At 33.9% G+C, this 25,056-nt stretch overlaps 2 protein-coding genes across 2 annotated transcripts in view; one reads left to right on the top strand and one right to left on the bottom strand.

Annotated features, from left to right (window-relative positions):
• Nucleotides 1-25,056, bottom strand: part of LOC106665681 (neuroligin-1-like) — a 312,439-nt gene that overhangs the window by 187,336 nt on the left and 100,047 nt on the right. The window contains exons 2-3 of the mRNA XM_024227471.1: nucleotides 10,955-11,123; nucleotides 2,871-3,165 (exon numbers count right to left, since the gene is read on the bottom strand). Of these exons, the coding sequence (XP_024083239.1) occupies nucleotides 2,871-3,165; nucleotides 10,955-11,065 (406 nt within the window). The 5' untranslated portion in view covers nucleotides 11,066-11,123. The remainder of the gene's footprint in view (nucleotides 1-2,870; nucleotides 3,166-10,954; nucleotides 11,124-25,056) is intronic.
• Nucleotides 13,290-14,305, top strand: LOC106665683 (E3 ubiquitin-protein ligase RING1-like). Its single transcript, XM_014392300.1, has 3 exons — nucleotides 13,290-13,464; nucleotides 13,713-13,842; nucleotides 14,050-14,305. Exons 1-3 carry the CDS (start codon nucleotides 13,452-13,454, stop codon nucleotides 14,294-14,296), a joined length of 390 nt encoding a protein of 129 aa, XP_014247786.1. The 5' UTR covers nucleotides 13,290-13,451; the 3' UTR covers nucleotides 14,297-14,305.

Here is a 25,056-nt window from a genome sequence, read left to right as displayed (position 1 = left end):
ATAATTTGTTTAGTAAATTGACTAATTTTTGTCTTTCTATCTCCATCTATGTGAATGAGGTGAATCCAATATGATTTTTAGGTTTAGTTACGTTTTTTATTTTGTTTGATAGTTTATTGACATTTTGTTATGCGCTGGTTTTTTATTGTTTGTATATTGTTCACATCGATCTGTCCGTCTTTTATTTGAACGGTGCCAATTTATAACTTTTTTTCTGGTTTGAGTCAGTTGATATGATGTTGTTACTGTTGGCTTTCTCTGTAGGTCTAATTTATCATCAGCTTTGGCAATACTTATATTGTTTTTACGTTAGCTTCTGTATTAAATGTTATGCCTTTTATGTTAGGACTTCAGGTCTGTTAGCATATTATATACTCTGGTGTGGTTTGTATCATTTTAAAGAGGTATTTAAATTTCAAGTTTTGTAAGTGTGCGAATATGGTAGAAGTAGAATTGTCCACTTCTAGTCCGACTTTCGGTATGTAGTTGTCACCTACATTTTTTTTAACTGTGAAAGAAAAAAATAAGCACAAAGAAAAAGATTGTGCTGTGGCCCAAAAAGTAAAATATTACTTGCCCAAGATGATAAACCGATCTAAGGAACTAAATTGAATTGGGTATTATTAATGACTATTATTAAAATCTTTAAACAGAATTCGAGTATCTTGATTAAATAAGAGTACCTCTATTGTTTATACAGTAGAGCCCAAATTAATACTAATAGTATAAATAAGTTACCAAAGTAGCAGGTTTTTTAAATTTAATTATTCATAATTTTGAAGAGAGGAAAACGCAAAATGAAAGATACAATATATCCTAAAATACCTTTTACCTTAAAGTTTGTAGTAAGTAAATCAAATTAATTATGAATTAAAATACCTTTCTTTGAATGTATATGATCAAACTTTTTATTAAATTTTAAATTACACAGCAAAAATCCTTTTTGCACTAAAATATTGAAAGCAATTTATTTTAAAATAAACTCCTATTTCACATTTAAATTAAACAAATCAATAAGGTAACTTCTATTCTTTTGTGTTAAAATTACAAATTAAATATGAAATTCAATTGTGTAAAATAAAATTACTTGTATCTCTAACCAACCAGTAACTTGGAAAAAGCTGAAAAATAAAAGGCAGATGACCTGATTTCATTTTCTATTTTATATTGAATACTTCAAAAAAATTAAATAGTGAAATTGAGACAGGATCATATACTTGATGACCACCAACATGTGCTTATTATTACAGCCCAAGAGAAAGGGTGGTTGTTCTGTCCCGATATGCTTTATCCAGGTTGTTTTTATCAGGAAACATTATTTAAAATTTCTTCCTATATTATGTAAGTTTATTTGATAAATTATATTTCTAATTTTTTTGTTAACGTTTATGTATCATTTATAAGTATCGTTGAAAATAATGATTTATAATTTTTGTGTTTATATTCCTTAAAATACACTGATAGACAAAAAATTCCACCCAATAATGTTTTTGTCATTTTCGCGGAAAAAAAATTCTACCCTTAATTTGTCTCTTTCTTTTTACCAATAAATATTTGTTTATGCTGTTTTAAATTGCAAATATCAATTAACGGTAAACACACTTAATCCGATATCAAAAACAAGAATAAAGGATTTTTTAATGTTTAAATTTTTGGGAATTTGAATGTTTATTCTCAGAGTATGGTCTGATGAATTTTCGCCCCGTAAGAAGACCAGAATTGATCAGATCACAGAGAGCTGCACGGCTCGCATTTGCTCGAGAACACAGCCATTGGTCTTTGGACGACTGGTCTGCTGTACTTTTTACATAAGATTCTAGATTTACTCTACGATTCTGCAGTTTTTCCCAGAGCCAACTTTTTCAACGTAGCTCAGTGATGATGTGGGCAGTAATTGGAATGGAGAGTCGCCCAGAGATGGTTGTTGCTCGGGGAGGGTCTTTGACGGCCACTCACTATGTGGATGAAATTTTGGAACACCAATGCGTTGCCTTTCCTCGTTGAAATCAGCGGCAATTCTATTCTAATGCACGATAATGCCCGTCCACATGTCGCTCGCATAGTACAAACGTACCTTCAACAGCATAACATCAGGGTCTTAGCCTGGCCAGCCCGTTTTCCAGACTTGAACGCGACCGAAATTTATGAGATAACCTCAAAAGACGAATAAGAGCACGTCCGCCATTTCCTGATACACTCCACGATCTTGAAAGGACTCTTCGTGTAGAATGGGCTATCCTCCTGCAAAGAGAATTTCCAGACTGGCAGGAAGTATGTCGAGACGTAATTAAGGCAAATGGAGGAAATACGCGATACTGAAATGGTAATTAAAACTCTATAATAAATTTTATCTGTCTTTTTTTAATTATTGTTTTTTTATTTTTTATTTTTGGTTTTCCTTAGCAATTTACATTTTTTTACATTTTTAGACAAATACTCAATTATTAAACGTTAGAAAACATGAAACATTGATTAATATATAAAAATATACACAAATAAATTATATTACAAGTGGGTGGAATTTTTTATCTGTCAGTTTATACAGAAACATCTCTTCTTAAGACATTTATATACAAATACAAATATAGTTCTGGTTGTCGCAAAACAAAAAGCAACCGAAAAGATAAAGAAAATTCTGACTTCCAGAAAAGCAAGAGAAGATGGACGAAAAAGATCGACCAAGCTACATGTTTAAAAAATCAAAACATCCCACAGCCTACAAAAATAAATCCCACCCTAACAAAGCTAACTTTACGACTATACTATTGATTATAAAGAAGGGAAATATTAAAAATGTTGTTTCTAAAATTTCGTGTTATGTTATAAATCAGTGTTGGAATATAGTTAAGTTTATAGACAAAGGGACTCACCGCTTCCAGGAACATAAATGTTGAGGTGTAGACAGTCTTCCGTTTGGTTGGCCAGGAGAGGCGACAACTTCCGGAGGAAATTGTATCGATTCTTCGGCATGAACTGAAGTGCGGCCGTTTTGTTGGAGATGTCCGGCATCGCCTGAGGGCAGACGGGGGGCTGGGAGTCGGCCAATTTGGTCGAGGACCATCTCGGCACGGGCTCCGCAGCCCCGTAGCGGATCGCAGTGGCGTACTTGACTCCGAGAAACGCTTCCACAGGTTCCAGTCGGCCCGAGTTCAACTCCAGAATTATCTGAAAGACAGTCCTTTTTTATCAATTTAGTCGGATAAAGTGAAACACTGGTAAAACATTTAGACAAAGGGCTGGTATAACATTTAATTTTAAATTTAATTTTAATGTTATTAAAATCAGGAAAAAACTAATTTGAAGAAAACGAAAATTTGTTGATAATGTTTTAAAGTTTATATCATACATAGAAAATAAATAAAATAGCTAAATAACATAATTTAGTATAATTAATTGAAAATATATACATAAACTATTTGGAGAAGAAATATTTGCTTCCTTCTAGTACATGTGTGATCATTTTGTTTTTGTCATTATCTATTCTATAAAAACAGAATATGAGGCAACGTTTTGATGCGAAGGGAAAAAATCTTATTTGAAAAGTAAAAAATGCTCAGACCTTTTGAGTCATGACACCCTCTCACCGCTTGGTTTAGCTGTCATCATCAGTCTTTCCACATGAAGGGTTTTGTGAGTCGCCTTATTAATGCTCTTAACTACGAAAGGGTTGTAGATCGACATCATTTTTTGTTTGTCTTCTTGAGAAAACAGGAAAAAAATTTCATGAGCGGGATTTTTAATATGTACGAAGCATTATTACGACGTGGGTGATAATTTAAGGTAACTGTAAAATGATAGTTTTGTAATTTACATTTTCATATGTAATTGTCATTTATACGTTTCATATTACAATATCTTATGACGTAAGTTATTTCTATGAAGAAAATTTGTTCAATATTGAATGTTTACGAAGTGCTTACCAAAAATGTGTACATATGTTTTACACATTTTTGACAAGCTCAAGCTAAACAGGGCAGGGTTTGAAATAATAATAGTTGGATTGTGGTTATATCATTTAAGGCCTTGCCTCATGCTCTTTGCAGAAAACAGGTTTCGAACGTAGATTTATCGATGTTAGTAGAACTTTTTTGGTGATACTAGAAGGAAAATATATTAGCCGCATATCCTAGGATCATGATAACACACTAATAATAAGCAGGATCGCATTCAATGAAATTAGTATACAAAACGTTACAAAACAAAAGTAATGTACGTAAAAAAAAATTCAACCGATCTGGATTCGTTTGCTCTCTTTACGTCATATCTTTTTGTGACGAAAAATATACATTTTTGAGCTGATATGCAATCTTTTAAAATCTAGGATATCGAAATAATTAGCTCTGATCATCAACTAAGTGAGTTTAGATATATAAAAATTAACAAAAACAAATGTAGGTAAAAAAATTTCCGATTGGAATACGTTTGCACTCTTTCAAGCCAACAAATAGACTTTCTTTCATTTCTGGGAAGATATAAGATTTGTTTCTTAATCAAGGAAAACAAATTAATAAGCAAACATATAATATTTTCTCTCTCAAAGATTTTGATATTTGACTATTAAATGTATCAGAATATTTTTGTTCGCAAAAATCACGAAAATGGTGATAGCTTTGAAACGATTACACCGATCTACTGGAAAGTTCTCAGAGATTCCGAACCTTTTTAACTATACGAAATACTATCAACGTCCCATTCGAAAATAAATTAGAACTGGAGGAATTAAAAAACTCTTTTTTGAATGCTTGCTTTGATGCACATGAGTTGTGCTAAACATGAGGGTAATTATAGCGAAAAATGTGTGCCAAATTTCATAGAAAATGGTTCAGGAGTTACTGCGAAAATGTACTTTTGAGTTTACCCCTTGCACCCACCTCCAGCCATTTAAACACAAATCGCAACACTTCTTCCGAGTCGCATGAAGCGTAAAACATCAATCTATAATATTTTTTTAATTTTATTTGAACTGACAGCCAAACAAGCATAAACCCAAGCTGCTTTTGAATAGAAAAATAGTTTTTTTGTGAAATAGTTTGTTCTTTTTATGCTATTCTATTGAAATAAAGAGTTTTCTTGTTTTTTGTATAATAAAGTTCATCATATTTCCAAGGTGAAATTTATAAGAGGATATTTAATTAATGTTCGTCAGGCTTAACTTCAATAACCCAGCCAACGATTTGGGTCGATGGGAGAGAAATTTAACAATTGGTTAATCGAGTTTATTTGAGATCTCCAAGTTTATCTCGTTCCAATATCAAACGAGGAGAGACCCCAGATTCAATAAGCCTTTGGAGGAAGAAGTCCTTATAATTTCCACCTTCCCCACTTTGCTCTTCCCCCTCGATGATCCGACCAGATTGAAATTTAATTCTGATTTATTCTTGGTAGGGCTAGGTGTGGTGAGGCTGTAAATATTGAAAAACGAGGCTCATACTTTACCTTTTAATGTGGAATTAGTCGTGCAATTTCCTCAGGTCTGTCCGTATTTCCCGTTTTGGTTTTCAATTTCGTCTCATTGTATTTTATGCGACAGGTTGACGCGGGTCTTAAATCGTCCGTTATAAAAGATGATTCTTATAAACCGAGAAAAGTAGAAAATCACGCCCTTATATTTGTGTTCTCGTGGCGTTACTTCATTAAAAAATATGGCGGTACTGAAAAAGTTATGGGTTGAATAATCCGACTCGGAGCCGCTAAAAACTTTCTTCTCCCCTCTCACTTGTATTCTTTGAACTACGAGAAGGGTAGCCTCGAAAACGTCTTCTTTAGAGAAATTGTTTCATTTGCGGGTAAGAAAGCTGAATAAGAAAGACGCTCGGTTATATTTCAAGAGGAAGTCTCATCCGTAGTACGATAAATAATACTATCTATGTAGAATTTCCCAAGCGTATATCCTCAGTTATAAACATAGCGCTTTATTATAAAACTTTTTTATTGCCTAACAAGCCAGTTTGCTCACTGTTTTTTGTCATTTACCTTCGCTTTCTCACCTTTACCACGCGGTAATTTACCAGTCTAAAACCGTACCAGATGAAAAACCCTTTTCAGGTGAAAGGGATGAACGTTGACAGAACGACGAAACGGAAATGGGCTGTCGAATTCCATTTTATCCGGAACGAATAGTAAAAGGGCGGGGTGAAAAACCTTTAAAATTTGTCACTTCTAAACAAGCGAGGCTAAAAGTCTTATCTTTTTTTTATCTCTGATCCATTAAATTCTGCCAAATGTATCTAAAACGGTAATAATACACACCTCCCTTTTTATCGTTAAGTTTACTGTATTTATATCAACAAACAACAAACGAGAAAAATGGGCTTTTGTCTTTATTAATTTAAAAGATCCCAAATTGCGTTCGTGAGTACATTTTGAAAGATTTAAAAATAAAAGTAACTTTTAAAGTATGTGAATGTGGTTTCGAAAATTTATTTCCCCTTTGAGACACGCATTTATACAACACCCTCTTAATTAATTTATTTAATACAATTTCGTGATTTCCCATGGGTAAAATATTGAAAATTTTACTTGAACCTCTACTACCTTTTTGTCTATTTAAAACCGCTTTGAATTATATAACATTAAAAAAAATTCCCTAGGTAATGTCGATTATGACTAAAACAGTATACAGCGATGTGCTGTATTGGAAGAAAAACGTGTTTTTTGACTTATTATTGATTTAAATAAGCTTAACTCTGCATACGCATATCCAGTACGTGTACAAAATAACCTTTTTCAAAGATTTGGCAGTCCAGGGTCCCGAGGATCCGCGCCGCCGTCAAAGTCAACAGTTAAGACTCAAAAGATGTCAACAGTTAGCAGGTTCAGTTTTTAAATTTAAACTCCCACTCATTCTTACACGTGTCCTTTACTCATTACGCATCCCTCAATTTGGGTGGTGGATATTCGAAATTCCTACATCACCTTTTCCATCACTGTAGGCTGTACAATGTTGATTACTTTGCAGATGTACTATTCATATCCCCAATTATGGCAAACTAGATACAACAATAAATCTTTTGAGTTTAGCTTTTAGTGGAATGTTATTAGGCTCTGGTTTATTTTGGTTCACATTATAATAAGTTAGTTGTAATTAATATAAAGATAAAAATACATACAGTGTGTTCGCCTACTCGTGTTACTAACTTTGCCAGTAGATTCCACATTCCAAATGGAACCAAAAAGTCCAAATTAACTATGGTCTGAATCTCGACAGTTTCGGAGTCATTCCACTTTTTCTGATTTTTTCGGTTTCAATCCCAAATTAAAAACCTTTTAATAAATTCATTCAAAATTTCCTTAAATTTTTTTAATTCTTATTAATTTTGTTTATCTCAACTAAAAATCTTAATTAATTAAAAGATATTAATTGGTCAAGCGGACCACGAAAACTAGTGAATTTGATTATTATTAATATTTTCACTTCATCAATCCGTCAACGACGGTTTTTACATTTCCTTTATAAATTGCTTCAACTTTGAAAAAAGTAATTACAAACGCAATTACACCACTAAAAAAGATATTAAATGCAGAAAATTTTCTGAAATTTGTTATTCTCTAGTTTTGGAAATATTAGCTCGAATCACCATAGTTAAATTTCAACTCGGAAAAATAAAATTCTCAACGTTCTGGTTACTAAAATGCTTATTTTACCAACGTTTACAAGTTTAGCATTGATCATATTTCATTGGAAATTTAACGAGTTTTCAATGATATCAAAGCATTTGCCCGAAACCTTTCAGTATTGGTGTTATCATTTGATGCATACACATTTGATGCTAGGTCGTGAAATCTTAAAATATCAGAAAATGGTAATAACTCCGAAACTGTTGAGATTCGGACCATAGATAATTAAGACTTTTTGGTTCAATTTTTAATGTAGCTGCTTCATCCAAAAAGATGTACTTCGTGTTCGATCTATTCTGATCATAAAAATAATTTATTTATTTTTAATTAAACCACATCTTGTTTGGACAAGAATAAAGCTTTAGAAGCATTTTAAATAATTTTTTTAAAGCTTTGCATCAAGGGTTCTGGTGTATCTTGCTTGATGAACACAACAACAATCATGCAGCACATCACAACCATCATTAATGTAAAATATCGTCTATGAAGTTAATATAGCGGCTTGAATCGTTTTTTTAACCTAAATTGAGCCGCTAAAATGCTCTCGAATGCTAGGTAATTTAACTTGAAAAAATTCAGCTCAATTAGAATATTCCCTACCCTGAAAAGTTGTATTTTTTAATTTTCTACAAAGCCCTTTATCATATTGAAACGACGGACAATTTGAAATACACTAGAACGAGGGTCATGGCTGTACAGTAGCGAGTTTATAATTTATTTAAGCAGTTGCTACATTGTTTTTCCTCTGGTGCGTCAAAAAATGCACCCTGCATATGGAAAATGAATGTCTTATGATTGTAGCAAAGGTAGCAATATCTGTTAAAACTGACCAATTAAAATGTTTGTTGCAATAAAGAGGCAGAATGATTTTTACTCATTATTTTTAATTTATACTCGCTGTTTTTATACCTTTCCCATGTAAAGACGAAGTGATTTCTCCTTTAACCCCTCATTCGGCTATTGTGTCGATTTCTGCTAATGAATTTTCTGATCGGAAAAAATTCTTTTCGGAGGTATTGTATCAAGAACTGCATGGTTCAAGACGGTTCTTTCTGAGACCTTAGCCTGTTCATTACAATTGAGCGGAAGTTAAGTTCTGTTATCTTTAGCTTTTTGAGTCATAATTGATATAGTTGACACCAATTATAGTCTTATTTTTAACGTGGTACTTTACTGGAGCATGTCTTGTGAATATGCCATTTTGAGATTTTTATTCCTTTCAGTTTAGGAGGATTTTCTCGTTCTCTTGTGGGATATAACCTCAAACCTCGCGTTCGCTCCCAATATTTGTTGCGTTCTTACCCTATTACCAGAGTTCTAGTTCCTTTCTATTATGACTATAGTTTATGCCAGAAAAAAGACTTGGATTGGGTTGTTCAGTTTGTACTTTTTACGCAAGTACATCTGATGCCTCGTTGTCTGCAATTCCTTCATATCCTAGGACTCACATTGGCGTTGGTGTATTTTTTAATCCCAGTTTGTTTACGAAATTTACGTGGTTCGAGATAAGTTTTGGGCTGATCTCGAGAACCTAGAGAGTCTTTAGAGTTGCTTGACTATCTCAAAGTATTATGATTATTGCACTTTTGAGATGTTTATTATTTCTTTCATGTCACATGTTTTTATGGCTAGCAGTTCAGCTTGAAAGTTGATTATGATCGGCACCTATTTCGAGCCGTTCATATACCCGAATAGAGCTCCAGGTTTGTCGTTTTCATTTTCCCCATTAGTTCTCTTTTCAGTAATTATGTTAAATGGTTTCTACAATAGAATTTTCTTTGATAAGCCAGAGATAGTTTTAACCATGTCAGTTCTAAGTCTAAAGACTTTATTAGACTTTTTTTTCCACTGTCGGATAAATTCTTCTATGATTGTGTTAATAGTACCAATGTTGTTGCAGATGCATTTCTATGGAACTTTTGGACAATTTCCTTTGCCTTTCTTTGCTCCGTTTTTGGTCAGCATACACAAATTGCTTAGGTTGGATCCTGGCTTTTCATAATTGTTAGTATTCTACGCTAATGTCTATGTAACAAACTTCATCCAGAAAAAGTCAACCGAATTTTAACGCGGATTGCACACATAAAAGTTCACATCATAAAAGGTACGGTAAGTATGCTAAAGTCTCGGTCGAAGAACTTCACGACTAAATTCTAAGATGATCCTATGTTCATACCTAGAAGTTAAAAGTTTCAACAACACTTGCATGGCGTTTGATTAACCTGTATGGAACTGTAATAACAATTACACTACACGCAGAAATATTGTATTATAACCTTTACGAAGACGTTTAAAAATTGAATCTTTTGGCCTAAGTTTCACTTTGCCGTGAAATTTTGGTAAACAGGAAATTGCTTATATTCGTTGAAACAGAAAAAAAGCTGTTCTACAGTTAAGAAAAATTTTCCGCATCACCTACAAATCGATATAGTCCCGATCTTTTCCCGTGTAGCTGGCCAGAGCGAAGGGAAGTATCAAATTTATCTGAATGCGTGGGCGGAGGGATCGAAGCCGGCGAGGTCGGGGGAAGAGAAAACGCCTCTTTTACGATCCCATTTGGTAAACCCCTAGCAAATAGGGCTGATAAAACCAGCGGCGCTTTATATATACGACCTTAATTATTATCTGATGACGCGGTCCCCCCTTAATTCATATCTGCCGATTTCCTTCAGAATTCCGTTTGGTCGGCAGAAAGATACTCGGTCACAATCGGGAAAATGCGCAACCCATAATTTGGGTTGGTGGTGTTGAGAGGAAATTAAACTTCCACTGAAAGACAACTTCCAATCGATTATTTTCAAATTTATATCAAGTTCTACAGTAACAATCTTCTAAGGTCTGTATGTTTCTTGAAGAGCTGGAGATGTCACCCCATGTTTTTGATAGACTAGATTATCAAAAACGAACCCTTCTTTGGTTTTAACCGTATTCTTTCTTTGGAAAGAATCAGATCTAACAAATTTAAAAAGTCAGAATGTATTCCTGCATAAAATAAGCATGCCAGCAATCAAATATAATAAATAAAAACTATAAATTTATATATTAATATTCAAGATTTGACTGTATAATTGGAGATGATTACGCAAACATGAAAATATCTAGTCACTAATTGTATTAGGTAATGATAATTCCATTAATCTGTAACATAATAATAAAATGTTAAATGCTTTCTGCAGACCAATTAGTCCTTTGCGGTATGTTTGCGACTAATTTTCCAAATCGTTGACTACACTGACTAATTCAGTTCAACTGGACCACCAAATCCGATCGATAGGTGTTTTCAACCATTTCTAATGCGGAGTATTTGTAATAAATGTTGATTGTTAGAATCACTTACACCTCGGATCGGACCAGTCCTGGTCTCCACAATCCTGGAAGAATACCTCGGGCCTCCAGTAACCCTTGTTACAATAACCACCAGGAAGATGAGCCAGTGGCCAGCTCTCATCTTGAAGCCACAGCGTCCACATCTCCTCCGCACCTCATCACACCGTCACTCACATCACCTGTACAAAAAATAAGTTTTCGTTAAAATTTAATTATTTATGTAAGGTGAAATTAAAACTTATTTTCTTTTTCTCGGAGAGAGAGGGAAAAGATTTTATATCAACCGACATCATTATTTAACTCGACGGAAAAATAACCCGACTCTATTAACTTCTGATAAACATTCGGGGGGCGGCCACCATTCTTCAATTTCTCTATTTTAACAATTTATCATTTAGAATAATGTTTCTATTGAAATGTCAGGCGAAAATGTATATTCAAGACTCAATGGTTGATAGAAAAGTCTTAATGGAAATATAATGCATAGTAACATGGGACTATAAATCAGTACAGTAAACAAAAGATTACGGCATCCTGCTGAATGATATTACCTCATTTGACAGACAAAACATCAGACGATAAAATGATTTATAGGAACATGTTTATACATGTTGAGCTTGTAGCAAGGAATTGTTAACATTTTTTAATTTGTTCAGTGCTAAAAATTATGTATGATATGTTATTACGAGTTTTCAGAACATTCATGATAAAATCGACAATCTTTTGCCATTTGTACCATTTACTATGTCGATTGAAAAATGGATTTCGTCATAAAAAAATAGCAATAAAATTGTTTAAAAGCGTGAATATGGCACAAATATTGTATAACCACCCGACGAAAAAAAAATATGAACAGGTCTACCTTCCAATTTTAGCTTTATTCAAAACACTTACACCAGAAACAGATTTATTTTTACGCTCAATCTATTTTTTTCTTGGCCTTAGTAAACATTGCGGCTTATAAGTAAATTCACCATGCTTTATTCAAAGTATATTGCACGCATTTGATTACATTATACATTGGAGCAACATGCTATAAAATAAAAACAAACAGGGCTTAATTTTATAACTTAAACTGATGTTGACATTTAATATAAAGTGGGAGGTTTATGGGCCGACAAACAGCCGGCTCTCTGCATCTTTTCCTTCTTTTTCTCTTCTTTCGCTCGTATTTTGTTATAAACTGCAGCCATTTGAACGTCTCGATCCGGTTACTGACTCTCTACTTTTAAATGTATAATGTATCCATATCCTAAAATGCTAGCCTATCGTTTGTTACAAGGTTGTCAAATACAGAATAGAAACAAAATATACATTTGTTCGATCGATTTACTATCTCATATTCTAGATATGACCGAATATCTCATATGAGTCCAAATGTACCAATAATCTAAACCGGTGGAATTGTTGAACCTGGAGGAAAAGCCTCGAATGGTATATGAAACTGGTCTTAAAAACGTATCTTCAAATAATGGTTACTGTGGCTTCATTAGAAATAAATTAATCCATCCTTAATTGTACCAAAATAACTTATCCAGAGATTTTTTCTCTAAGTTTTCTCGTAAACGAATGACCAGAATTCTTGGAGGAATTACCATTCAGGTTCATGGTTTCAACTAGACGATTGCTGCCCCTTAAAATCCAAGATTCCTAGATCGGGGTTTTCCTGAAAATGGATTGAAAACCGATGCCAATTTTTGGCCAGCTCGTTCCCTTGAACCCTGCTAGACTATTTCTACGGGGTATCTCAACAATGGAGCTTACGGCAATGTTACTCCTCTCACATCCGTTCAAGAATTTAAGGATCGAATAATCGAAGCCTGCCATTGCGTTCGTCCAGAGTCAATATCGCTGATGTAACAAACGAGCAGAGGATGTCTAAAAGGTGGTATTCGGCAGACAGTGGAATCAATTTGGACAGCGTTTAACGTAAAAAGTGAGTAACAATGCCAATAGACCTTAGAACAACATTAAAAGTATGAAATATTTCTTAATATATGAATTGAAATATCTCCAGAAAAACCTAATCTATCTTACTGTCTATGTAAAAGATCTAGTCTTTCAAAATGAAGCAAATCATGATAGGTTTTATTTGAAAAAATAAAGTTGATATTCATTTAACTATTAAGGGGACATTAAAAAATAGTTGAAACCACTTATTTTACATCTAAGGCAAAAAAAAAGGTATTTACCAATTAAAATTTTTTATAACCCTTTGTCTCCGATAAAAAGTGGGTGCCTCATTGAAAGAGAGATACCCAGTATAACAAAACTATTTTTTAACGTTTATTTATTTTTATGCGGTAATCATTTTACAACAACAAAAAAGCAGCCATTGGAGAATATTGTTTATTTAAGAATCATATTGCGTGATGACACATGGTAAAAGTTATTGTTAACCGTTTAATTTTTAAACGATTCAAAGAATCCGAGGAATTAACGAAACACGTTTGGAAAAATATAAAAAAGGATTTGTTAAAACATTGCTACAACAAAATTCACTGTTCATGTCAATGAGAGGTAAGATATCATTATATATTTTTTACTTGATCAAAAGTGTGTATCACTCTCTTTCAGCTTTTTAGAAGTATTCGGACAGAAATGGAGATGTTTTACGTGCCTTTCAGGAATTTCAGTTTTCTTTGCAGTTTGTTTAACCTTACAACTGTTAATACTGAAGTTCGTGAAGCCGATTATAAAATTTACTAAGTCAATATTTAAAACGTTCTGACCTAAAAAGAAATTTTACATTATTCACCTATTTACAGGAAGGAAGAAAAGCTCAACCAGACGGAGTACTAGCAACGAAGCACAAAATTCTGTCGAATGTTCATCAAGCGGTACCAGCAGGAAGAGGAAAGGGAGAAAAAGCGAGTCGCCGCCCGCTACAAAGCGAAGGTGAGCGGATTCTTCGGACTTTTTGAGACTGATTGTGAGTGCGATGGATCGAATGTATACTAACTAAGCTTATGAATTTTCAAAGTGCTTAGTTACACCAGGTCTGAGAACGTTAAAACTGTGAACTCCGACAATCTCGACTGTTTCATTCACGACAGTTTTTCTTAGTATGTAGATTATTTCATAGCAAATGTTTTATTTTTGTAGCAAGAATATATGCGCGGTGTGCCTGGACGAATTGTCGAAGGACATCATGGCAACCCCTTGCGCCCACGTTTTCTGCCTTCTGTGCCTCGAGACGGCCTTAGAATACTCCCTGAAGTGTCCGTTGTGCCGTGCACCCATCGAGGATGATACCAGGCCACCGCAGGGATCCCCGACGTCTAACAGCGAAACGGACGAGGAAGGTGCCAGGGAGCAGGAATCACCCGGGAGGCCTTCTTCGAGCCAGTAGGTCGACGCTGGTCGGAGGGTCGCCGGAAGGGTTGACTGGCCGACTCTTGGCAAAAATACTAAACTCGGTTAGTGCGACATGAAATGACATTGTGTGTACATATGTGATTACAGACTCGCTAAGCTTGATCCATCAGATGATTTTATTGGAAATAAAGTTGGCCCAGCCTCTTAAACTGTTAAATAAAAGTTTGTAAATAAAGTTTGGATAATTATTCTCATTTAAGCTCAAGATGAAATTTTCGATACTGTAAAATTGAAGTGTACGACGTAGTTATTTTGTTATCAACACTTTAAATTTAGTAGCACACAAAGTTTATCTAACTTATAAATATTTAAAAAATCGTGTTAATATTTGATCAATGTTGCATTGCCAAAACCCATCAGTTCTCTTAAGATTTACCTCTAAATATGATTAAACTTTTTATTATTTTTTGCTCAGACAATTGTTACAATATAAAAATAGTCATTGTTTTTGATAATCTTTTACTTGAATGTTATTATGAAACGTAAATAAGTTAATAAAAACACAAATTGAATAAGTTATTCATAATAATAAGTGGGATGTCTGTAAGATAACTTTCCAACCTATCTAAAACTGCTACAAATTAAATTAAAATGTACGAAAAGTTTAAGTGAACCCAACGTTTTCTTGCTATTATTTTGACAGCAGGATTAATGTTAGATTGATTTAAAAAAATGTAATAAGGCAGTAAACGCCTGTCTTCACTGTCTTCCGTGCGACTCGATTCACACATTTTCATAGACATGAACTTTTCAAAAATAGGATTTCGTGAGTTGTAAACTTGTCATGTGAGGAACATTGTTTCGTGTCCAAATTTGTGACGTGGCGTGCTTAAAAGAAGTGCGGATGTGATTCCCTGAAGAGACAAATAGTCCGGATAAATACCTTAGATACCGTGACTTTCTTTTCTAATTCAAACGTTTCCGGTAAATCAATATCTCACTCCGTGCCAAATTGCCCTTTCCACCGTTTATCACGAATTAGGGCGTCAATAAATAAAAATAAACACGTTAGACTGAAAGGGAGGCAGCAATCGGAGAAAGAAACATTTTCCCTTAGATTGTTCTTCGTTCTAAATCTACAGATGTTATTTATATTATTGAATTGATAATCAGTTTTCAACTGGTTTGCTTTGACATAAAAAAAATTCAAACATTTACAGGAAAATGAAATGCTTTCTCAAACAATCATTAAAAGTTATGTCGTTATCCTTAAAACTCAAGTAAATTTTTATTTGTAAGGATGCGATGGATGGGGGATAGGTTGGCAGAACCCGACAGTTCCACTCCGTAAGTCCAAACTGGTCGCAGTAAAGTCTTGTAAAACGTTAGTTGCGTCTTGACAGTCAAGGCGATTTGTCCTAGTCATAAGTCTTCGAAGTTGACCAAGCTTTCTGTTAAATTGTCTCTTAAGTTGATGTACAGTCAATGGCAAGGCTTTTTTCAATGTGAATGTACATCGAGTACATTTTTCTTCATGCAGTCTTGTCCTCAATTTTTAGCACCAATCTCCGATAAGCTGAGGTATTATTTGAAATTGGTTATTGCTTGGAGAAAAATAAAAGCAGAGACACAGTAGAAGAAAGTATGTAACGTTTTCTCGTTATCTAGTTTTCAATGAAAGCTTGAGAAAATATTTTTTCTCCTGTGTCTTTGCTTTTGTTTCTCTCCATCAATCATCCTCTCCAAGCAATATCCAATTTATATCTTTTATATATATACATTTATATATATAAAATTATTTATATAGATACATTCAAAACAAATTTTTCTGTTTATTACTCTTTACCTCCAACTTTTATGACACATAGATTTGTCAAACTTATTACACGAAGGGAATTACGATGTTAATAGCATTTTCCATATTAATGGCTTGTGCGTACTTTTATTAATCCGGATATTTCTTTAATCGAAAATTCTTCTGTTGTTCTGAATGTTTTCCAACGAGAAGGATAACAGGGGGTGGTGTTTTGTTTGCTTTTCATTACAGGCTATCTCACATCTCGTACAATTTTATGTAACGGATAGGGAGACGGTTTTTGTAATCGCAATTACATTTTAACTCTTTTGTTACAAAACATTTTAACAAAAGCAATAAACTGTGTTAGAAAAAAAATGATCTTTAGAAATGTATAAAATGTCTTCGGCATTATACACAACTTCCTCAAAATAAAGTTTGTTGTAAGTGATGACGTAAAAATTATTTAACAAAAATACTTAATATCAAGTAATGGAGTAAAAGTAATGTTAGTATATTAGGCAAGTCGTTTTTCGTCCGCATAATGAACATGTGAGACTTGAGGTTTACCTTGATTATATACACTCAGCGCAATTTTGAAAATGTGTTATATCCTGATACAGTAATTAGTGGCTTTGTTTACCCAACATGAAGGATATATTTAATTTTTCCTATATACCAATGTTTTAGTATATTTCAGTAGATTAAAAACATTTACCTGGAGCACCGGAAAAAACTGTTCCCGGTTGATCCAGCACAAAAATTTATATTTTTTAAAAACAAATGATTTAAAAAATGTTTGACTTACTTTAGAATAGAATATTATGTGTACACATAGTAAAATGTATAGTCCCATGTTCTTCATTATCTTTGTGTAAATGTTAATCTAGGACATTCTTACTTCACATCTAATCTCGCATACCAACAAGAAAAGTGATTAAACTCTATAAAAGAAAATTTTACCGGAGAGACAAATGGAAGTTTACTTTTTTTGAATTATGTACTAATACATACGGCTGTTGGCAATAAAAAGTATCATGATCCATCAATACTGTCTTTCGTTTCTCCAAGACGTAAGCGAAAACACAAAGCTTTACAAATCCTGATGTACTCCCCCCCCAAAAAAAAATTCCCATCTTCAATTGTGACACTTTTATTGCTATATATTGACTCTCAATAATTTAAGTTAATTTGTTTACCTTTACGATAAGTGGCACCAATGAATGACTGTAAGGACATTAATGTCTTTTTGATAGTAACAGACAACGTACAAAACGTAACAAGTTAACATAAATGTCCATTACGTAAAGATATTTGTACTATTGATTTAACAATTGTTTTTCATAATGTGAAATTAATATAGGCCGTGATGATCACTTTTAAATAGGTTGAAAGCTTGGCAGTGATAACGGAATTTTCTTTTTCCTTCCAGAATATATCTTGATCTAGGGTGTTCATGAGTAAAAAAGTAGTCGATACGTCTAACGTTGAAATCTAAAATAATTCTAAAATTAGTACTACTTTGCTCTTACAATGAAGAGAAAAACACAGCATAAAAATGCCGTTATATTCGATTAAGGACATGCAATCTTTTGTCGCATAATATAATTATGGTAATTTAGTATTTACAATATTTTGATTTTCTGTAACTTTTTGACCTGCAACTTTTAAGCTGAGCATTCATAATTCCAAGATTTGTAAGTGAAATCTAAAATGCCAGAACTGTCAGCATTATAGATAATACTTTTCTTCTCATTACCCATTATCAAAATGAAACGAGAAGATCCAATATCTATAACACTTCGCCTCCGAAGCAATTGCCAAAGAGGTGGAATTTCATAGCTTCATTACCATTACTGATGGCAGTTTCCTTCTTGTTGGTTGTCAACAAATTTAGAATCAGTTTGCCAAGTGATGTAAAAGTTATTTTGAAAAATAAATATGCAAATAAACATTATGTAATGAATATATCAATGCTCCAAGTTGCGAAAGTTGATCCCTTGACGCGCAGGAATATTATATTAAAAAGATGTGTAGGTTATTATAACAATAGTGACACAACTAATGATGTAACTCCGGAATATCATAAAACAAGAAAAAACTGACGTAACTCGAAATGTGCCACTTTTCCTGATAAATACTCGCACCAATGCTTTAAAGCTGGACAAAGAACTAAGATATGCCACATTTCGCGAATGGGGACAGTACGTTCCACCCAATTCAAACTTGACACATACTGCTGTCAAGCAGCTAAGAGTTCACCTACTGTAGTGACATTTTTCCTGTAGCATCACACGCACAAATACTTGTAAAAAAATACAATAAATAATCCGGTTTTTATGATTTTTCGATTTGTCACTTTTCTTTAGGGTGTGCGATTCTATTATTAGATCAACTTGTATAATACTGCAATTATTTAATAACAAAATTACAAACTTTTTCATTTCAACCAAGACCTTACATAAAAAGAATAATTAATTGAAAGAAGTAATTTGGTCAACCAGACCATAATGGACTATAATTATTGTTCGTTCAATAATAATTTTGTCTGTGTTTTGTTTGTATTTTTTTATAAGGTTTTGTCCTACCGTTTTGCTAATGTTGATATCGATCGCAACGCCAAGTTATCCCGGTCAGCCGTATTGTAAGTCGTTGGGGCCAGTTTTGGGATTCCGGAAATGCGTCGGTGGTTGTGAGGCGGTGGTTGCGACGTCGGTCCCACTGGAGGCGGAGGTGGTTTCCGTAACGTCTCTCCGCCCAGATAACAATTGTCTCACACTGGAGTTGGACTCCGGTCGTGGATAAATTTCATTTCCCTTTACAACAGCTTTGAGTCTGTTAGTAGAGACTCGATTAAATTAATTCCGGCCTCGTTAAAGTCCGGGAAGACGTTTCAGACAGAGAATTTCACGTTAAAACACTGTGGTTAATTGTGGCCATACAATTTCCCCCTTAAATGCGATCAGAGCGTATACATTAAACCTTCAAATATTATGAACCTGTTTTGTTTAATTGTTCAATTACGAAATATTGTTTATTGCTCAACCTTCATATTAGTTTCATAAAAGTTTTTGACAACTCGTCTAATCGTTTTTTATCCGCATGATGAAAGTTTAAAAAAAGTTGCTGAAAGGGTCGGGGGATGAGTTGTTACTTATTATCTGGGAAAAATCGAGAAGATGAACAACTCTCAGGCCAGTAGATTCATTTTTCACAACCTCACTTTGTCCAGAAATAAAACGTTTGAAGAAAGAAATAAAATGATTCTCAGTGCAAAAATACTACAAATGAACTTAATGTTTAAAAAATGCAATATAAGAATATTCATCAAAAAAGTGAACCTATCTTTAATGATTGGATTTGGACTATACTAGAGATAATTAAGGTGGAGCCAGAGCCGTGCGCTGGCCAATTTCCAGCAAACCGCCAAGTGTATCTCTACACAAACCAATTCACCGAGTTTTCTCACATTCACATCTCTGCTTCCTCTTAAGATGTGCTTTTAAAATCTGAAACATAAATGAAGCTTAGGTCGCTTAAGACGTAAAAATTTGAGCACTTAATATTAACCCTTTTCGAAATGGCCTGACTCACTGATCTACAAAATTATAGGTCCTTGTATAATTATAAGGCAGGTATAGATCAAACCGTGAAATTTGGTAGAAAAGTAGGGCTTATATTGTAAGTAAAGGGAAAACACTGAATATTGCAATTTTCTCAAATTAGTGCCCATTAGGGGTGGCTAGGGTGGGATAGTCTCATCATCAAAATTATAAGCCACTCCAATATAGGTAGGGACGTGATATTTGGTAAATAAAAAAGGTAAGGTTTATATGGAAAGTAAAGGAAAAAATCTGAATATTACAATTTTCTAAAAATTATGGCCGCTTTAGAGGGGGATAGTTTAGTCTCACCATCAAAATTATGAGGCACTTCCCCTATAGATAAAAACGTGAAATTCGGTAAATAAAAAAGGTAGGGTTTATATGGCAAATAAAGGAAAAAATCTGAAAATTACAAATTTTCTAAAACTTAGTGCGGCTTTAGAGGGAAAGGTTTAGTCTAACAATCACAATTGTCGTATAAGGCACTTCCCGTATAGGTCAAACCGTGAAATTTGGCAGAAAGGTAGGGCTTATATTGTAATTAAAAGGAAAACTCTGAATATTGTAATTATCTAAAATTAGTGCCCTATAGGTTGCTGGGTGGTGGTAGTCTCATCATCAAAATTATAAGCGACTCCCGTGTAGGTAAAAACGTAATATTTGGTTCAAAGGTACGTTTTATATTGTAAGTAAAGGGAAAAATCTAAAAATTGAAAATTTCTTAAAACTCGTACCCCTTTTTTTTACAAATCCTGTTTATTGAAAACGAAAAATATAATAAATAAATTATAGACACGTCTATGATCTGTTCCAGCTGATTAATTGAAAATTGAAAGTATTAAAAATGTACGTGTATGATCTGGGCCAGCTGATTAAATTAAACTACCTATTTATTAAGAAACCAAATGTTTAAAAGTCATTCACTTTAGTTCTAACTTGACCTTAGATCTAACTGCGTTAACTTGTTCTCGTATTTGATTTTAGTTATCTCTAGCAAGCGAATTCCACGATGCTGAAGCGAAGAAAAACCTTTTGATATCTCAACAAAAACCGAACCGTGAAAAAAGGCCAAGTTCCGGACCTCCAAAAGAAATAGCCTATCAATGTAATGATATCTCCATTGTGGCCAAGTTTGTTCTTGTTAAGACCATAATCTGAGAGAACTCAAAAGAAAAAGATAAAAGTTCCAGATTCCCTCTTAAAAAAGTTAAAAAGTCAGCCAATCAAAGTAGTGATATCTACATTGTGACCAACCTCACTTCCCTACTACTTTTATGAGCAACACTGTTCTTATATTTTCATTGGCTAACACTTGTCCAGTTTATGAATGAGCAATGAGGAGTCTGGAACTTTTTTGTTTTTTTAGGTTTGTTTAACTTCCGTCCACCCACCTTTCAATATAGCAAATATAGTACTGATGTTTCCTCATTCAGAAACTGGCCAAGAGTTAACCAATATAAACAAATGAACAGTGTTGTTCATAAAAGTAGGAGTGAAGTAAAGCTGGCCACTACTTTGATACGCTAATATTTTTGCGGGGGGGGGTTAGAACTTGGTCCTTTTTTCACGGTTAGTGTTTTGTTTGGATATCAGTTCACTGGTTGGAAAGTACAGAGGAAAAACCAATAAATGTATTTAGTGTTCGTGAATTATTTTTGTTTCATTTCTTTTATATTAATAAAATTCATAATTATAATATTATTTTTTCATAAGTTTTAAACATGTTATCTTTTAACTTTTACATTACTTTATAGTTTCAACAATATTTTTAATAATCAATAAAACCTTTATTTCAATAATTAATTTTATATTTTAAAAAACTAATTAGCCCTTGCTCCAGAAGAAAATCACATTTGGATCAAATATAATATTAGTATAGTAAAACACATAGATATTTACGATAGTTTTTTCATTTGTATGTTGTCTGTTATTATAACAAAAATTTAATACCCTTTCAGTCATTCATTCATCACCATTATCTTGCGGCAAATAAACTAAGTTAAATTACTGAGAGGCTATACATGCAAGAAAAGTGTCACACCTCAAAAATTGGTAGTTTTTTAGGGGTGATACAGTTGGATTTTTAAAGTTTTGTGTTTTCGCGGTCTTGGAGAAACAAAAGACAATATTGATGGATCATGATAGTTTATTGCCAACAACCGTATGGAGTGTACTTAGTACATAAGCCAAAAAAAGTAAACTTCCATTAGTCTCTCCGGTAAAATTTTCTTTTATTGAGTTGTGTCACTTTTCTTGTGAGTGTGTGAGATAAGGTGTGAAGCACTACGTTAATTCTCAAATTTCAAAACAGAATTCATATTCTTCTAATAGTCCTTTTTTTAATTTTATTTGTATTTCCACGATTTGGAAACTTTAACTGAAACTTATCTTATTTTGCCAACTAATTTCGATTTATTAAATCATCACCAGGGCTAAAAATAACTGACTACTACAATCAAGGTGATTCATCCACTGGAGTTAGGTTTCTATATAGATTTATTGTTTTGCAGAGGTGTAACCAATAATTCTATTTCTAGTTTGTGAGTAGAAATTATCTTTAAACTATAATCTTATAAAAGTGCCGTCCCATATCAATCCATATCATAATCGTTATGAGTTATTACACGGTTTATTGAAATGTCAGTTTTACTTTTTATAATAGATTGTTCTACTCACAGAATTTTCGTTAGCTGCTATACGGATTTCTACGCTTATCATCAGGATGATGAAATTACAAACACGTCTTTTGACTTGCAAATTGGACTTGCAAATCCACCGCCAACACGACATCCTAGTGAGAAGTTGGTTTTAATGCCGCTCAATTTTGAAATTTTGAAAAAAAGAAACACGGCAAATACATCATATCTAAATCTTATCCTAATACATACTGTAAGAAAAATAATTTGAAAGTAGTGATTAATTTGTATGTTGAATATTATTTAAGCACATGTCTAAAATTGGGGGTAAATCCAAAATTGTTATATTATTTATGTATTTATCTCCATATTTAATTATTCAATTAATTTTATTTAATGAATTATTGTTTTTGGAATTGTCCGAAATGCATTCAAATAACTTTAAAAGAAAAAACAAAAAACTGGATTTTTTCAATAAAGCAACACTAATGTTCGTGGTTGAATAAGTACCAATAAACGAAACAAACATAGAAATTAATGTCGGTAGATGTCCACATTGAATTTTCTTTGCCCAATTTATCGTCCTCCTTGTTGTCCTTTCGCTTTGTATGCCTTGGTGCACAAACACAGGTAATTTTGCTGTTGTCTCCAATGTTTGACAATGCCTTGATGCAATCTGCCCTGGAATTTACTACCTAATTATTACTTCTAGTTGCCTTTAGTGCTCCCTGACGGTCCTCTTTTGTTGCTGATATACGGTTCTTTGTTAACATAAAAAAATTAGGCTTTTGCGTTGTACTTAGGCTCGGTTATTGGCTAGGATATCTGATGCCTCTTGCCTATACTTCCCTCATGGCTTAGGACTTTAAATTTAGGCTGTTTTTATCGGTATGTAGAAGTCCCAGACTAGTTTTCATTGATAATATAGGCGTTTAGAGCTGAAAGTAACTCTCTTGATTTGTTGGTTATCTATTTCTTGTGGCCATATGTCTATGGCTTGAAGGTTATTGTGTAGCCAAAACTCATGTGGTTTTTTTTTTAATCTTACCAATCCACCTCCCCGCCTTACTTAAGGGAGACCCCATACCGGCGGACTACGGCCACTAAACTAATTCAAATGGGGTGCTAGTTTCGGAGATCTTATTGTGCTTAACGGCTTCCTTCGACCTTGCTCTGAAAGGGAAGACCCAAGGAAGGAGGAAAATATTTTTCTTATTATTAATTTACCTAACCTAATAGGTCTCCCCCTTGCTGGTTAATCCTTTTGAACAGACTTTCTAATAAAGATATATATACAACATTTTAATAAATAACTAACAATTATGGATACAAGGAGTAAGTTCAGGGAAACGTTAAGATCTAACAAGTAACTTAGTTATCACAGGAAGGAAAAATAAAGAAAGAAAAAACTAGTCAGGTACTTTATTAACTATAGCTCGGCTAACAGGATTGAGGACCTGAAACGTCCTCTTTTCTTTAACCAGTTCGTTGAGGGTCGGTGGCCAAGTGTGGCGGAAGAGGAGCTTTAGACGTTCCCTCGCACTCTCAAGGAGGGGGCAGTTGAATAGTCTGTGTTGGACACTGTCATCAACTCCGTAGTCGGGACACAGTGGACTGTTGGTTCTACGGAATCAGTGAAGGTAAGCGCTGAAATTTCCGTGACCTGTCATTATTTGTGTGATCCAAAAATCTGGTTAAAACCACTTTGCTCTTGTTCGGTCCTCAATACTGGGTAGAAACTCGTGGGTTAACCTCCCTTTGGTGCTTCTGTCTCATCTTTCCTGCCACGAGTTGTCTATCCAAACTGTAAGGATCTCCTGGATCTGCTTTCTAGGTGCAGTTCGTAGCCTTTCCCTATCTGACGTATCCAAATGTACCATTGTTGGCTCCTTTCCATCTTTTAGCTGCCGGATTGCAATTCTACTGACGGGGACAATGTCTATTGGTGCAGCGGAAGCAAGGACTTGGAGGGCATGAGTAGGGGCTGTCCTTTAAGCTTTAGTCGTTCTCAGGAGTGCTATTCTCCAGCTCGAAGATGCTTCTACTCCTGCTTTGCAATGGGCAGTTATACGCTTTTGTAAGTGATAGAGAGACTGGACTCAGCCCCCATTTTGATTTCGCGTTAGAACTTAGTTCTATCTCTATCTCGTCATTCTCTGATCTTGATGGCACGGTTTGTAGGACTTAGCCTTTCTCCCAAAACTATGTAATAGGTACTTTACCTTTTTGCTTAGTTTGATTATTTTCCTTTCGATCTTAATCACGGGGCTTTACTTAATTTGCCTTTTAGCATTAGCGATTGGCATTTGTCAGGAGCAATTTTTAATTTGGCCTCTTCGCACATGTTTTGATCGCCGTCACCATTGCTTTTGATTTTTCTTCTAGCTATTTCTTCGTATCGGCCTCTATGATGGTGACAAGGTTATCCACGAAAGCGACGAACTGAGCTCCCATTTCCTCCAGGCAAACTTATGTGGTTCTCATAATTTGGCTTCTTGATACACTTTACAGTACCATTTTCCATCTTTGAACTACTCTACTAACTACAATCTACTCATGGTTCACAGTTACTACTGGCAGTTATATGAGTGTTTTAAGAGATTTTTGTAAATCTGTACTGTCTATGCGAATTATTCGTGAATAAATTCATACGGGACTTTATCTGCATATTTTTTCTCTTTTCATATTTTCTCTGGATGTGTAGAAGACAAAACTTGTTTTACAGAAGAAAAGTGCGATGAAAATGATCACGAACGAC

Source organism: Cimex lectularius, unplaced genomic scaffold, assembly GCF_000648675.2.
Source record: "Cimex lectularius strain Harlan isolate CLEC.00 unplaced genomic scaffold, Clec_2.1 scaffold18, whole genome shotgun sequence".
NCBI lineage: Eukaryota > Metazoa > Arthropoda > Insecta > Hemiptera > Cimicidae > Cimex > Cimex lectularius.
The sequence above is the reverse complement of the archived record's forward strand: the minus strand, read 5'-3'. Positions and strand labels throughout refer to the sequence as shown.

What these genes read in the sequence shown, in the direction of transcription:
- LOC106665683 (XM_014392300.1), top strand. An exon ending in CCGCCCGCTACAAAGCGAAG is followed by an intron (nt 13,843 to 14,049) that starts GTGAGCGGATTC and finishes TTATTTTTGTAG; the next exon opens with CAAGAATATATGCGCGGTGT.